The sequence below is a fragment of the Lampetra planeri genome, chromosome 75 (genome assembly GCF_965212315.1).
Source record: "Lampetra planeri chromosome 75, kcLamPlan1.2.h2, whole genome shotgun sequence".
In the NCBI taxonomy this organism is placed as follows: Eukaryota; Metazoa; Chordata; class Hyperoartia; order Petromyzontiformes; family Petromyzontidae; genus Lampetra; species Lampetra planeri.
In genome coordinates this window covers 137,052-151,509 of record NC_136180.1, presented here as the reverse complement: position 1 = coordinate 151,509, position 14,458 = coordinate 137,052, and the positions used below count along the sequence as shown (strand labels likewise).

Genomic DNA, 14,458 nt, shown 5'->3' with positions numbered 1-14,458 from the left:
CGAGCGACAAGGCCCCGTCGAAGGGCATGCTTTAACCACAACGTTAGGATGGCGCAACGACGGTGATGGGTGAGGTGTAAAGCCTTGCCGAGTGTCTGGTGCGTGCCGACATGCCTGTTTCGGAGGATCTTTAGCCGACTTGACCGGTGCCGAGGCCTCCTGCTGCGGCGGAGCCGGGAAGCGGGCCCAGCAGTCTCTGGCGTAGTGGCCCCTACGCCCGCAGCGGAAACATTCGGCCTCGTTGCGCCGAAGCGCAGGCCTCGCCTCCTGATGGCCCCGTTCTGGTAGCGCCGCGCGCGGTCTCGGCCCGCCGCGTCCCGTCCATGGAGCGGAGGCGGCCGTCAGTTGTTGAGGGCCCCGGTCATCCGGAACATAGACAGCCTGCGCAGGGTTCCACCCCAGCGCATCCCCTTCTTTGACGGGCCCCCCCGTCCACGCCGTCACTTGTTTCCAGCGACGGAGGTTGAATTGCGCATCGAGACACTTAGCAGCCGTCCGGGAAGTTAGCTTCTCATGCCCACACACAGGCATGGGGATCCCTAGATCCCGAGACAGCTCCAACATTTTCCCTAATATGAGAGGCTCGAGCAGGTCCTGTGGCGTCTCAGGATAAGCTGCCATGGCCAGCTCCAGCACCGCACCCCTGAACGCCACGGGCGACTCCTCTGGTGCTCGTTGTCGTTGAGCGAATCGCCGATGCGCATCATCTGGTGGCTCATAAGCATCGGCCATTTCTTGAAAAACACCACATAAAGTTGCCTTCTTATCGGTCGTTATGGAACGGAAGAATTGGACAGATTCGTCGTCCAGGAGAGTCGGCAACACCTCCAAAGCCTCCGCATCGGTCCATCTTGCTGTGCGTACCGCCGCCAAGAAGCGGCAGGCGAACGCGCTCCAGTCCCCACCGACGGAAAATTCTTTAACCGTTGTAAGGTGGCGACTCCGACTCCTCTTCCCGCCGTCTTCCAATGGTGGTGGTTGTGATGGCAAATTCAAAATGGCGTCGGCCCGCGGCGTGGCCAAGATGGCGGTTTGGCGCCAGGGAGCGCGCAAAATGGCGGCCTCTTGCCGCGTGGGCAATGGCGGCGGCAGGACAGGCAACGTGGCGGCCCGCGGAGCAGCACTTGCATCATCCATCGTCCCTGGCGCGACGAGATGGCATAGATGCGCCAGGACGTCCTTAAGTGCCTCCAGTTGTACCGCCATCGCTTGCCATCGTTGATCCGCGTCTGATGATGTCGACGGACCCGCCACCGCGCCAACATCCTCCACTCCCGTTCCCGTGGTCGCCTCAGCCGGGCTCTCCTCCACCACCCCAACAGGATCCGTGGTTGGAGGGAGTTCGTCGTCGTCGGACGAAGAAGCCGATGCAGGCGCCGGATTAACTTTCTTCCTCACTTGTTTCGACATGCCGTTGCACTTCCGACACCAGTGTAATGAACGACTGGACCACGATGTCTGGCTCAGTGTCCTTTATTCGGTTCGTGCTGTACACCCACACGGCTGTCTTTACTCTGTAGCTTCTCCACGGTGCTGACTCCAATGTCGGCCCGATCCACAACAGCAGCTCCGCTGCTGTTTCTCTCACACAGCCCCCCTTGGCTGTACTCGCTGCAACTCCTCTCCCTCCGCAGCTCTGACAGCCTCTTGCTGTCTCTCTCTCTCTCCGTAGCTCCTCCTGGCAGCCACACCGCTGCCTCTAACACGCAGCCCTCTCTCTCTCCGCAGCTCCTCCTGGCAGCCACACCGCTGCCTCTAACACGCAGCCCTTCTGGCTGTCTCCTCTGCAGCTGCACACCACTCCGCAGCTTCCTCTTATCTTCGGGGTTGGCTCCCGATGGCCGTCGGCGCCCCCCCCTCTCCACACTCGCCCGCGTGGCCTCACTCTTTTCCGCTCACACCCCGACTGCCTTCCCCTTCCGGTTTACCCGCTTAAGGACCCGAACCTTCCCCCCACGTCACATGACTCCACCCCCCGTGACGTCACATCCGGAAGGTCGCTTACGCCCGCATTACAGTAGTATAGTGTACAGGAGTTTAGCAGCAGCACAGAGACGGGAGTTCGTGTGGATGTTACGTAAAGCATTTTGATGACTCCGCGTCTCTGTTCCCTGAATCAATCTGGTGGCGTTTATCAACGATGCATCCACATTATTGCTTGCCTCTTCAAGGTCACAAAGACAAAGATCCCCCATGTAGCCTCTAACAGGGCTGTAGGGGCAAGTTCTGTCGTTAGTAGCGAGTAGCAGTAACAGCATCAGCGCCTATGAAGGCCGGCAACTGTGGAACACACACACAGACACACACACAAAGAGACACAGAGAGGCACACATAGACACACAGAGAAACACAGACACATACAGACAGAGACATAGAGAGAGACACACAGACACACACAGAGACACACACGGACAGAGACACAGAGAGAGACACACAGACAGAGACACAGAGACACACACAAACATACAGACAGAGACACAGAGAGAGACACACACATAGACACACACAGACACACACATAGACACACATAGACACAGAGACACACACAGAGACATACACAGACACAAACACAGACAGAGACACACACAGACAGAGACACACACAGACAGAGACACACACAGACAGAGACACACACAGACAGAGACACACACAGACAGAGACACACACACATACAGACACACACAGACACAGACATACACAGACATACACAGACATACACAGACATACACAGACACACACAGAGACAAAGACAAAGATCCCCCATATAGCCTTGACAGACTGTAGGGGCAAGTGCTGTTAGCGAGCACCTATGAAGGCCGCAACGGCACACGAGGGGGTGGGTGGCCAGCACCACGCCCGGCCGCCTTTGTCTCCCCAGTGGCGATGTTTACACACCGCACCAGGTACTCATTTGAGGCTGAGTCGACCTAGGGGAGGCCCAGGACCGGTTCAGATAATCGTCACTGGTGTTGGCCGTGAGCGGGAATCGAACTCGGGTGGCCGGGTTCGTAGCGCAGCGCGCTAACCGCTACACTACCGCTCCCCACACTGATGGGAGGAGGAGGATGGGGGGCCATAGACTCATCACCACACAGAGAGCCATAGACTCATCACCACACAGAGAGCCATAGACTCGTCACCACACAGAGAGTCATAGACTCACCATCACACAGAGAGTCATAGACTCATCACCACACAGAGAGTCATAGACTCATCACCACACAAGAGGCATAGACTCATCACCACACAGAGAGCCATAGACTCATCACCGAACACAGAGCCATAGACTCATCATCACACAGAGAGTCATAGACTCATCACTACACAGAGACCCATAGACTCATCACCACACAGAGACCCTTAGACTCATCACCACACAGAGACCCATAGACTCATCACCACACAGAGACCCATAGACTCACCATCACACAGAGACCCATAGACTCACCATGACACAGAGACCCATAGACTCATCACCACACAGAGACCCATAGACTCATCACCACACAGAGACCCATAGACTCATCACCACACAGAGACCCATAGACACACCATCACACAGAGACCCATAGACTCATCACCACACAGAGACCCATAGACTCATCACCACACAGAAACCCATAGACTCCCCACCACACAGAAACCCACAGACTCACCATCACACAGAGACCCATAGACTCATCACCAGACAGAGACCCATAGACACACCATCACACAGAGACCCATAGACTCATCACCACACAGAGACCCATAGACTCATCACCACACAGAGACCCTTAGACTCATCACCACACAGAGACCCATAGACTCATCACCACACAGAGACCCATAGACTCACCATCACACAGAGACCCATAGACTCACCACCACACAGAGACCCACAGACTCACCATCACACAGAGACCCATAGACTCACCACCACACAGAGACCCACAGACTCACCATCACACAGAGACCCATAGACTCATCACCACACACAAGAGCCATAGACTCATCACCACACAGAGAGCCATAGACTCATCACCACACAGAGAGCCATAGACTCATCACCACACAGAGAGCCATAGACTCATCACCACACAGAGAGCCATAGACTCATCACCACACAGAGAGCCATAGACTCGTCACCACACAGAGAGCCATAGACTCATCACCACACAGTGAGCCATAGACTCGTCACCACACAGAGAGCCATAGACTCACCACCACACAGAGAGCCATAGACTCGTCACCACACAGAGAGCCATAGACTCGTCAACACACAGAGAGCCATAGACTCATCACCACATAGAGAGCCATAGACTCGTCACCACACAGAGAGCCATAGACTCACCACCACACAGAGACCCACAGACTCACCATCACACAGAGACCCATAGACTCGTCACCACACAGAGAGCCATAGACTCATCACCACACAGAGAGCCATAGACTCATCACCGCATACAGAGCTATAGACTCATCACCACACACAAGAGCCATAGACTCATCACCACACAGAGAGCCATAGACTCATCACCATCACACAGAGACCCATAGACTCATCACCACACAGAGACCCTTCGGCGCATCACCGAACACAGAGAGCCATAGACTCGTCACCACACAGAGAGTCATAGACTAACCATCACACAGAGAGTCATAGACTCATGATCACACAGAGACCCATAGACTCATCACCACACAGAGACCCATAGACTCACCATCACACAGAGACCCATAGACTCATCACCACACAGAGAGAGAGAGCCATAGACTCATGATGGACTCAAACGAACGAATCGCTGACCGATGAGCGACACGGTGAGGATTCTCAGAGGCTCCGATTTGTCGGGGACATCCGCTCGCTCCGTGGAGTCGTCCTGAGCAGCAGCTCCGACGAGACGATGGTGGTTCTGGTGGTGGAGGAGGAGGTGGAGGAAGAGGAGGTGGAGGTGGTGGAGGAGGAACTGGACAGGAGTCATGGTCGAGACTCAAAGGCACACGGGCGAGTTGGAACTATCCAGAGAATGGGGAGAGACGGGAACTTTGTATCGGTAGGAGGAGGTGGAGGGAGGAGGTTGGAGGAGTGGTGGTGCCAGACTAAAGGGGTGGAGAGATAAGATAGAGAAGGACACTGGGAGAGATTTGAGTGAGGGGGGGGGGAGGTGAGTAGACGGGGGAATCTCGCGCAGAGAGAGAACCACAGACTCATCACACAGAGACTTATAGACTCATCACACAGAGAGCCATAGACTCGCCACCACACAGAGGTTATAGACTCAGCACCGCACGGAGGCTCATAGACTCACACAAAGACACCCATAGATGCATCACACAAAGACACATAGCCTCACCACACAGAGACCCATAGAATCATCCCACAGAGACCCATAGACTCATCACACAGAGACCCATAGACTCACCACACAGAGACCCATAGAATAATCCCACAGAGACCCATAGACTCATCACACAGAGACCCACAGACTCACCACACAGAGAACCATAGACTCACCACACAGAGACCAATAGACTCATCACACAAAGACTCATAGACTCACCACATATAGACCCATAGACTCATCACACAAAGACTCATAGACTCATCACACAGACACCCATAGACTGATCACACAAAGACTCAGACTCACCACACAGAGACCCATATACTCTTCACACAGAGACCCATATACTCATTACACAGATATCCATATACTCACCACACAGAGACCCATAGACTCACCACACAGAGACCAATAGACTCATCACACAAAGACTCATAGACTCACCACATATAGACCCATAGACTCACTACACAGAGACCCATAGACTCATCACACAGAGGCCCAGATGCCATGACTGTACTGCTGTGCCAGACTAGGTGCATGAGGTGGAGGTCACGGGACAGACCCTGCAGGTGCCATGGGCTGACTGCTGCTGTTCCAGGCCAGGTGCATGAGGAGGTCACGGGACAGACCCAGCAGGTGCCATGGGTTGACTGCTGTGCCAGGCTAGGTGCATGAGGTCACGGGACAGACCCAGCAGATGCCATGGGTTGACTGCTGTGCCAGGCTAGGTGCAAGAGGCGGAGGTCACGGGACAGACCCAGCAAGTGCCATGGATTGACTGCTGTGCCAGGCTAGGTGCATGAGGAGGAGGTCACGGGACAGACCCTGCAGGTACCATGGGCTGACTGCTGCTTTGCCAGGCTGGGTGCAGGAGGCGGAGGTCACGGGACAGACCCAGCAGGTTCCATGGGTTGACTGCTGCTGTGCCAGGCTAGGTGCAGGAGGTCACGGGACAGACCCAGCAGGTTCCATGGGTTGACTGCAGCTGTGCCAGGCTAGGTGCAGGAGGTCACGGGACAGACCCAGCAGGTGCCATGGGTTGACTGCTGTGCCAGGCTAGGTGCATGAGGAGGAGGTCACGGGACAGACCCAGCAGGTGCCATGGGCTGACTGCTGTGCCAGGCTAGGTGTAATAGTTCGCGCAGTGCACTACGACCCTAGTAACCCCGAGTTCAATGCCCGCTCACAGCCAACATGAGTGGCGAATATTTGAGATTCACCATGGTGAACTCAAATGAGTTCCTGGTGCAGTGTGCGTGTATATATAGCAGCACTGGAGAGACAAAGGCGGCCGGGCGTGGTGCTCCTACTGTTGTGGAGTGGCTCATGCAGCCAGCTATGGCTGCAGGGTTTTGGTAGTACATGTTTATGACATGTATTGTGAAAATTCTGTCACAGTTCCTATGATTGCTTTTTCATTGCTTTCATGGCTTTATTTTGATGATTTCGAAAAGTGTATTGGTTTGGCCATGTTTGTTTGTTGTAGTACAGAGTTAGACTGATGGCCTTAATCTAAGTTGTCTTGTGGTTGTTGTTGTTGTTTGACTTGCATCCCACTGGGATTTTTGCACACAGCGTTGGTTTACGGTGATTTTTCTGCAATATTTTGCTGTTTTTTCTTGGATTTTCTGTTTGCACTCAGTCACATATTCACTTTAAGACGTTTTTCTTGCTCATGTTTTTGTTTTTTGTTTGTTGCGGTTGCACCCGATTCAAGAGCCGAATGGCTCACAGGGCTACACCTAATACATGAACTTGAACTTGAACCCACTCCCTCCGAGGTGCTAGTCAAAGCTCCCACGTGTAGCCTCTAGCAGGGCTGTCAAGTGCAGTGTCAGTAGCAGCAGCAGCAGAGCCTATGAAGGCCGGCATTGTGGCACACACAGACACACGTACACACACAGACACACATAGATTCTAAGAGATACAAAGACACACACAGAGACACACAGACACACACAGAGACACACAGACACACAGAGACACACAGACACACACACATACAACAACAACAACCGCCATTCGCCACTAGGTGGCGGTGACGTCACCACGACTCTTGTGTCTGCCCCCCCACCACACACAAACCTCACCAGAGGGAATCGATTCGAATAATCGTCATCTGCGGCTAATCTCCTTTGTTGTTGCTGCTATCGTCGCGAGCATCGATTCCATAACTTTGTATATTTTATCTCGAAGGAATCGATTTCCCTCAATTCTCTGTAGACTCAGATGGCGGAGAAATCGTTTCGCGAATCGATGCAAACGATTCCGTCCTCCCACATTATTTGGAATCTATTTTTGGCTTGGTTCTTGGCTTTCTGTGAGTATTTTAAAAACCTCCGTCTCGAGTAATTTAGCGATCGTCTTTTTGTAACTCAAACAAACAAGTAACTCATCCGAGGTGGGGAGGGTTTGTTTCACGGCCTCGCGTCTTCGCCCAACTGCTTGTGGCTCCCTGAATTGCAGAGATCGAGCGGCTTATAGGCTCGAGCCTCGGTCTAGCCTAGATTTCTCCCCCGGGAAGCCGAGGCGAACCGAGGCGAATGGCGGAGACCGAGCAGCGTATAGGCCCAAGCCTCGGTGTTGACTAGATTTCTCCCCCGGGAGGCCGAGGCGGTCCCACCGTGAATCGTAGAGACCGAGGGGTTTATAGGCCCAAGCCTAGGTCTTGCCTAGATTTCTCCCCCGGGGGGGGGGGGGGGGCCGAGGCGGGCGTGGGCCCACCCCACGCACCCCCCAAGCCCGATAGGAATCGCGATGTATTTCGTAGTCGGGATAAGCGGTTGCTTTTAGAATAAGTAGCGCGTATAGGTACGGGCGGTTTGAATACATAGTGCGGATGAGCGGGCGCGATTGGAATACGCAGTCCGCATTGGTGTCCGCCCATTGCAGATGAGCAAATAGTTTAGATTTTGATATTAGGAAGCCACTGTGAGCTATGGTGCACTTTTAAATCATCGTAATTTATATTGAAAAACTCGTTTATTGAGAAATGCTTGTTTATTCGTTGTCCTCCCTCGCCTCCAATTAGCACGGTTGGCTGTAAATGGTTGAGTGTATGAGTGAGTGGGTGAGTGAGTGAGTGGGTGAGTGAGTGAGTGGGTCAGTGAGTCTGTGGGTCAGTGAGTGTGAGTCAGTGAGTGTGAGTCAGTGAGTGTGAGTCAGTGAGTGTGTGGGTGAGTGTGTGGGTGGGTGGGTGAGTGTGTGGGTGGGTGAGTGTGTGGGTGGGTGAGTGTGTGGGTGGGTAAATGTGTGGGTGAATAGGTGGGTGAATTGAGTGGTTGAGGTGAGTGGGTGGGTGGATGAGTGAGGTGAGTGCGTAAATGGGTACGGTGAATGTGTGGGTGAGGTGAGATGAGTGGGTGTGGTGAGTGTGTGAGTTAGTGGTTGAGGTGAGCGGGTAGGTGAGTGGGTGAATGGGTAAATGGTTGTTGAGTGTGTTGGTAAGGGGGGAGTGGGTGAGGTGAGTGGGTGAGGTGAGTGGGTGAGGTGAGTGGGTGAGGTGAGTGGGTGAGTGGGTGAGGTGAGTGGGTGAGGTGAGTGGGTGAGGTGAGTGTGGTTGGGTGAATGGGTGAGTGAGTGGATGAATGGGTGACTGAGTTAGTGACTGATAGAGAGGGCTAAACGAGCACGGCATGGGCTGGAGAAGAGAAAAACTGATGTGTGACGGGGTGAGTGTGTGAGTGGGTGGGTGAATGGGTGAGTTGAGTGGGCGAGTACGTGGGTGAGTGACTGAGTGAGAAGCGATGGACCAATGTGTGAGTCTTGTGTGTCGGGCAAAAACAACCCCCTACTTCCTCGGTGGTGCCGGATGGTATCGCTGTGGTGAGCAATGCCATGGGGAGAACAGCTAATTTGAAAATGGGCTCTACCCCTTCTTGGCACTTGTGGCCATCACAGTTGGCCAATGGCGGCTCTGAACGGGTGCGAGGGGACTGGTAACCCCTCCACCTTCAATGCAAGTACCACAAAAACGCGGGATAAATATCGAGCAAAGCTTGTGCCGGAGGCCCCGGGGGGACAGGCGTCCATGACGTATTCTTGCCAAACCCCATTTGGCGGAGCCAGGAGACTGAATCCTTACCCTCGGTTTTCCTCCAGAAACGGCAAAAAGCCACTGTGGGTGGCCACATGGAATGTCTGAGCGCTCGCTGCAGAGGAGAGGCTGCCACTCCTCTGTCGGGAGCTGGACAGGTGCCACCTGAATCTCTTGGGTATTCAGGAGGTCCGCTGGACCGGCTCTGGCTCCTACCACCATGAGGGGGTGGACAGTCCTCTACTCGGTGCAGGAGACTGCCAAACAATATGGTGTGGCTCTTCTTCGGTATTCAGGAGGTCCGGTGGACTGGCTCTGGCTCCTGCCACCATGAGGGGTGGACAGTCCTCTACTCGGTGCAGGAGGCTGCCAAACAATATGGTGTGGCTCTTCTTTGGTATTCAGGAGGTCCGGTGGACCGGCTCTGGCTCCTGCCACCATGAGGGGTGGACAGTCCTCTACTCGGTGCAGGAGACTGCCAAACAATATGGTGTGGCTCTTCTTTGGTATTCAGGAGGTCCGGTGGACCGGCTCTGGCTCCTGCCACCATGAGGGGTGGACAGTCCTCTAGTCGGTGCAGGAGGCTGCCAAACAATATGGTGTGGCTCTTCTTTGGTATTCAGAAGGTCCGGTGGACTGGCTCTGGCTCCTGCCACCATGAGGGGTGGACAGTCCTCTACTCGGTGCAGGAGACTGCCAAACAATATGGTGTGGCTCTTCTTCGGTATTCAGGAGGTCCGGTGGACTGGCTCTGGCTCCTGCCACCATGAGGGGTGGACAGTCCTCTACTCGGTGCAGGAGACTGCCAAACAATATGGTGTGGCTCTTCTTCGGTATTTAGGAGGTCCGGTGGACCGGTTCTGGCTCCGGCCACCATGAGGGGGTGGACAGTCTTCTACTCGGTGCAGGAGACTGCCAAACAATATGGTGTGGCTCTTCTTCGGTATTCAGGAGGTCCGGTGGACTGGCTCTGCTTCCAGTCACGAGGACTGAATGAGAGCTACGCAGAAAGAAAAAAAAAATAGCTTTCGCCACCGTTTTTCCATTCTGCTTCCATCCAGGTAGCGCAAAACCCACGGGCATGGAGCGGAGGCCTGCCGAGCGGCCCCCGGGCAACCGTCACGAGTGCGACCACTGCCCCTACGTGACGGACCGCGCGGGCCACATGGAGAAGCACCGCAGGACCCACACGGGCGAAAGGCCATTCGCTTGCCCCGTGTGCGACCGGCGCTTCACGCAGCCGTCGGCCCTCCGCAGCCACGAGAGAACTCACACCGGCGAGAGGCCGTTCGCTTGCGACCTCTGCCCCAAGTCGTTCGCCGTCTCCTCCACCCTGCGGATCCACGCCAGGACCCACACGGGCGAAAGGCCGTTCCGTTGCGACGTGTGCGGCAAGGCGTTCCCCGTGGCGTCCGCCCTGCGCATCCACGCGCGGGTCCACACTGGCGAACGGCCGTTCCACTGCGGGGTGTGCGGGCGGTCGTTCGCCCGGGCCTCCAACGCCCGCAATCACGCGAGGACGCACGCGGGAGACCGGCCGTTTCGCTGCGAGCGCTGCGACCGGGCATTCGCGCGCTCCTCGCACTTCGCGAACCACCTGAGGACGCACACGGGCGAGAGACCGTTTGCGTGCCCCCGCTGCGGCCGCGCCTTCTCGCAGGCCTCCCACCTGAGCGTGCACGCTAGGACCCACACGGGGGAGAAGCCCTTCGCTTGCGAGCGTTGCGGCAAGGCGTTCGCCCGCTCGTCGGCGCGCAACGCCCACCGGAAGACTCACGTGCGGGAGGGCGAGGAGGCGGCGGCTGCGGCGGCGGTGGCGGTGGCGGTGGTGGTGGTGGGGGGGGAGGAGGAGACTGAGGAGGAGACTGAGGAGGAGGAGGAGGAGACGGAGGAGACGGAGGAGGAGGAGGAAGCAACGAGCCGGCCACCTCGCGTGAAACGGGAAGCGGGGGAAGAGGGAGGCTTTGAAACGTGGCCCGGAGTGGAGGTGAAACGGGAGGTGGAGGAGGAGGAGGAGGATTCGGCTCTGGAATCCGACTGCCAGGTGAAAAGCGTCATCGTCAAGCAAGAGGTGACTTCGGACTCGGAGGGCGAGTGAGGGGATGCCACCACTGTGCAGTTGCGAGAAAGTCAAGAGGGGCTGCCGAAGGGAGTAGCAGTGTACAAACCGTGGCCCAGGAGTTGGAGGTGAAACGGGAAAATGATGAAGATTCCATTGCAGGACACAAGATCTCCAGGTCGATGGAGGCATCATCAAGCAGGAGCAGGAGAATTCAGACTCTGGAGGGCGAGAGAGACGGTGAACCCCACCGTGCAGTTACAGGAAAGTCAAGGGTGGCTGTGGTGGAAGAAAATTGTGCCAGCTTTACATACCGAGGCCAAGGAAGATGATGAAGATTTCATTGCAGGACACAAGATCTCCATGTCGATGGAGGCATCGTCAAGCCCGTGGAGAAGAATTCGGACTCTGGAGGGAGAGAGAGACGGTGAACCCCACCGTGCAGTTACAGGAAAGCGAGAGAGTGATGCGGTGGAAGAAAGTAGTCCCAGCTTTACAAACCATGGCCCAGGAGTTGGAGGTGACACCGGAATATGATGAAGATTCCATTGCAGGACACAAGATCTCCAGGTCGATGGAGGCATTGTCAAGCAGGAGCAGGAGAATTCAGACTCTGGAGGGAGAGAGAGACAGTGAACCCCACCGTGCAGTTACAGAAAAGTCAACGCGGGACTGCGGTGGAAGAGAGTAGTCCCAGCTTTACAAACCGTGGCCCAGGAAGATGATGAACATTCCATTGCAGGACACAATATCTCCAGGTCGATGGAGGCATCGTCAAGCAGGTGGTGAAGAAGAATTCGGACTCTGGAGGCAGAGGGAGACGGTGAACCTCACCATGCAGTTACAGGAAAGCGAGAGAGTGATGCGGTGGAAGAAAGTAGTAAACCGTGGCCCAGGAGTTGGAGGTGACACCGGAAGATGATGAAGATTCCATTGCAGGACCCAAGATCTCCAGGTCGATGGAGGCATCGTCAAGCAGGTGGAGAAGAATTCGGACTCTGGAGGGAGAGTGAGGTGATGGCCACCATCGTTACAACAAGTCAAGGGCGCTGCGGTGGAATAAAGTAGTCCCAGCACTATACACACGGCCAGGTGTGGAGGTGAAATGGCAAGAGGGGGAGGAGGAAAATTTGGCTCTGGAATCCGACTGCCAGGTGAACGGCAGGAGGAGGAGAAGATGTCCTTTGGAGGGAGAAGTTACGACTCTTCAGGGAGAGTGGGACGGTGACCCCACCACCGTCAGAGGTCGCAAACGGGTTTTGATTTCTTACCCGTACCCGGCCGCACCAGGGTTGCAAACGGGTACCCGTACCCGGCCGTACCCGTACCCTACCCGGCCGGGTATCGGTAGGGTACGGGTATCGGGTACCTGATTGCGACCTCTGGGATGAAGCCATGTTGCAGGCGCGGGTGGGTTGATTCTAGGAACTTGAATTGTGAGAAGAGACAAGACGTTGGGAAATGAGTGACAAACGGTGACTCACCAGTGACTCACGGCCTACCCGTACCCGGCCGCACCAGGGTCACAAACGGGTACCCATACCCGTACCCGGCTGTACCCGTACCCTACCCGTACCCGACCGGGTATCGGGTACCTGATTGCGACCTCTGGGATGAAGCCATGTTGCAGGCGCGGGTGGGTCGATTCTAGGAACTTGAATTGTGAGAAGAGACAAGACGTTGGGAAATGAGTGACAAACGGTTACTCACCAGTGACTCACGGCCTACCCGTACCCGGCAGGGTACGGGTAGCCGGGTACGGGTATCGCGTACCCGGTTGCGACCTCTGACCACCGTGCAGTTACAGGAAAGGTGGGGAGCGCTGCGGCGGGAATAAAGTAGTCCCAGCTTTACGTGGCCGGTCCGCCTCTTCCTACCGTTGTGAATCCTTGCGGTAAAAATAAACGATGATGAGCAGACAGACCTCCGCTTCGTGTTGCTCTGTCTCCTCCGGAGAAGTGTGGTGGGGGAAAACTCCACAACATACGAGCCACCATGGGGTGGATCAGGGACGCATCATCACCCTCCACGTCACAACACCGCTCCGTATCTGCAATAGTGGATCAACCACATCATCATCACCTTCCCATTTCACAACACAGCTGTGTATCTGCAATAGTGGATCAACCACATCATCATCACCCTCCCACGTCACAACACCGCTGCGTATCTGCAATAGTGGATCAACCACATCATCATCAGCCTCCCACGTCACAACACCTCTGCTGATCTGCAATAGTGGATCAACCACATCATCAGCCTCCCACATCACAACACCACTGCCGATCTGCAACAGCATATCAGAAACACATCATCACCCTCCCATTTAACAACACTGCTCCGTATCTGCGATAGCGGATCAGAGACGCGTCATCATCAGCCTCCCACATCACAACACCACTGCGTATCTGCAATAGTGGATCAACCACATCATCAGCCTCCCATGTCACAACACCACTGCGTATCTGCAATAGTAGATCAACCACATCATCATCACTCTCCCATGTCACAACACCACTGCGTATCTGCAATAGTGGATAAACCACATCATCAGCCTCCCACGTCACAACACCGCTGCCGATCTGCAACAGCATATCAGAAACACATCATCATCACCCATTTAACAACACTGCTCCGTATCTGCGATAGCGGATCAGAGACGCGTCATCATCAGCCTCCCACATCACAACACTACTGCGTATCTGCAATAGTGGATCAACCACATCATCACCTTAATTCTAGATTTGAAGCTTTCGTGACTGCAAGGAATCATCTTCTTAGGTTTTTTCGGTAAAGTCACGTAGAAAGTGATTTTTGTTTTTTATTTTATTTTACTTTCTACGTGACTTTACCGAAAAAAACCTAAGAAGAACACATCATTACCCTCCCACGTCACAACACTACTGCGTATCTGTGTAGTGGTGGTATTGACGTGCGCCGACTGTGACAGTGATGGATCACGGGGCGGCGCGGGGTGCGGGGTTGGGCACGCGTTGTGGGCGTGGTGTGGACGCGCGCGCCGGGAGTGACAGA

General features: G+C 55.1%; 1 protein-coding gene across 1 annotated transcript; it reads left to right on the top strand.

Moving 5' to 3' along the window:
- The first annotated feature begins 7,599 nt into the window (after positions 1–7,599).
- LOC144737894 (uncharacterized) lies at positions 7,600–13,348 on the top strand. The gene is made up of 2 exons (XM_078620780.1): positions 7,600–7,650; positions 10,428–13,348. Exon 2 carries the CDS (start codon positions 10,448–10,450, stop codon positions 11,462–11,464), a length of 1,017 nt encoding a protein of 338 aa, XP_078476906.1. The 5' UTR covers positions 7,600–7,650; positions 10,428–10,447; the 3' UTR covers positions 11,465–13,348.
- The last annotated feature ends 1,110 nt before the right edge of the window (positions 13,349–14,458 follow it).

What these genes read in the sequence shown, in the direction of transcription:
- LOC144737894 (XM_078620780.1), top strand. Translation starts at nt 10,448, where the DNA reads ATGGAGCGGAGGCCTGCCGAGCGGCCCCCGGGCAACCGTCACGAGTGC.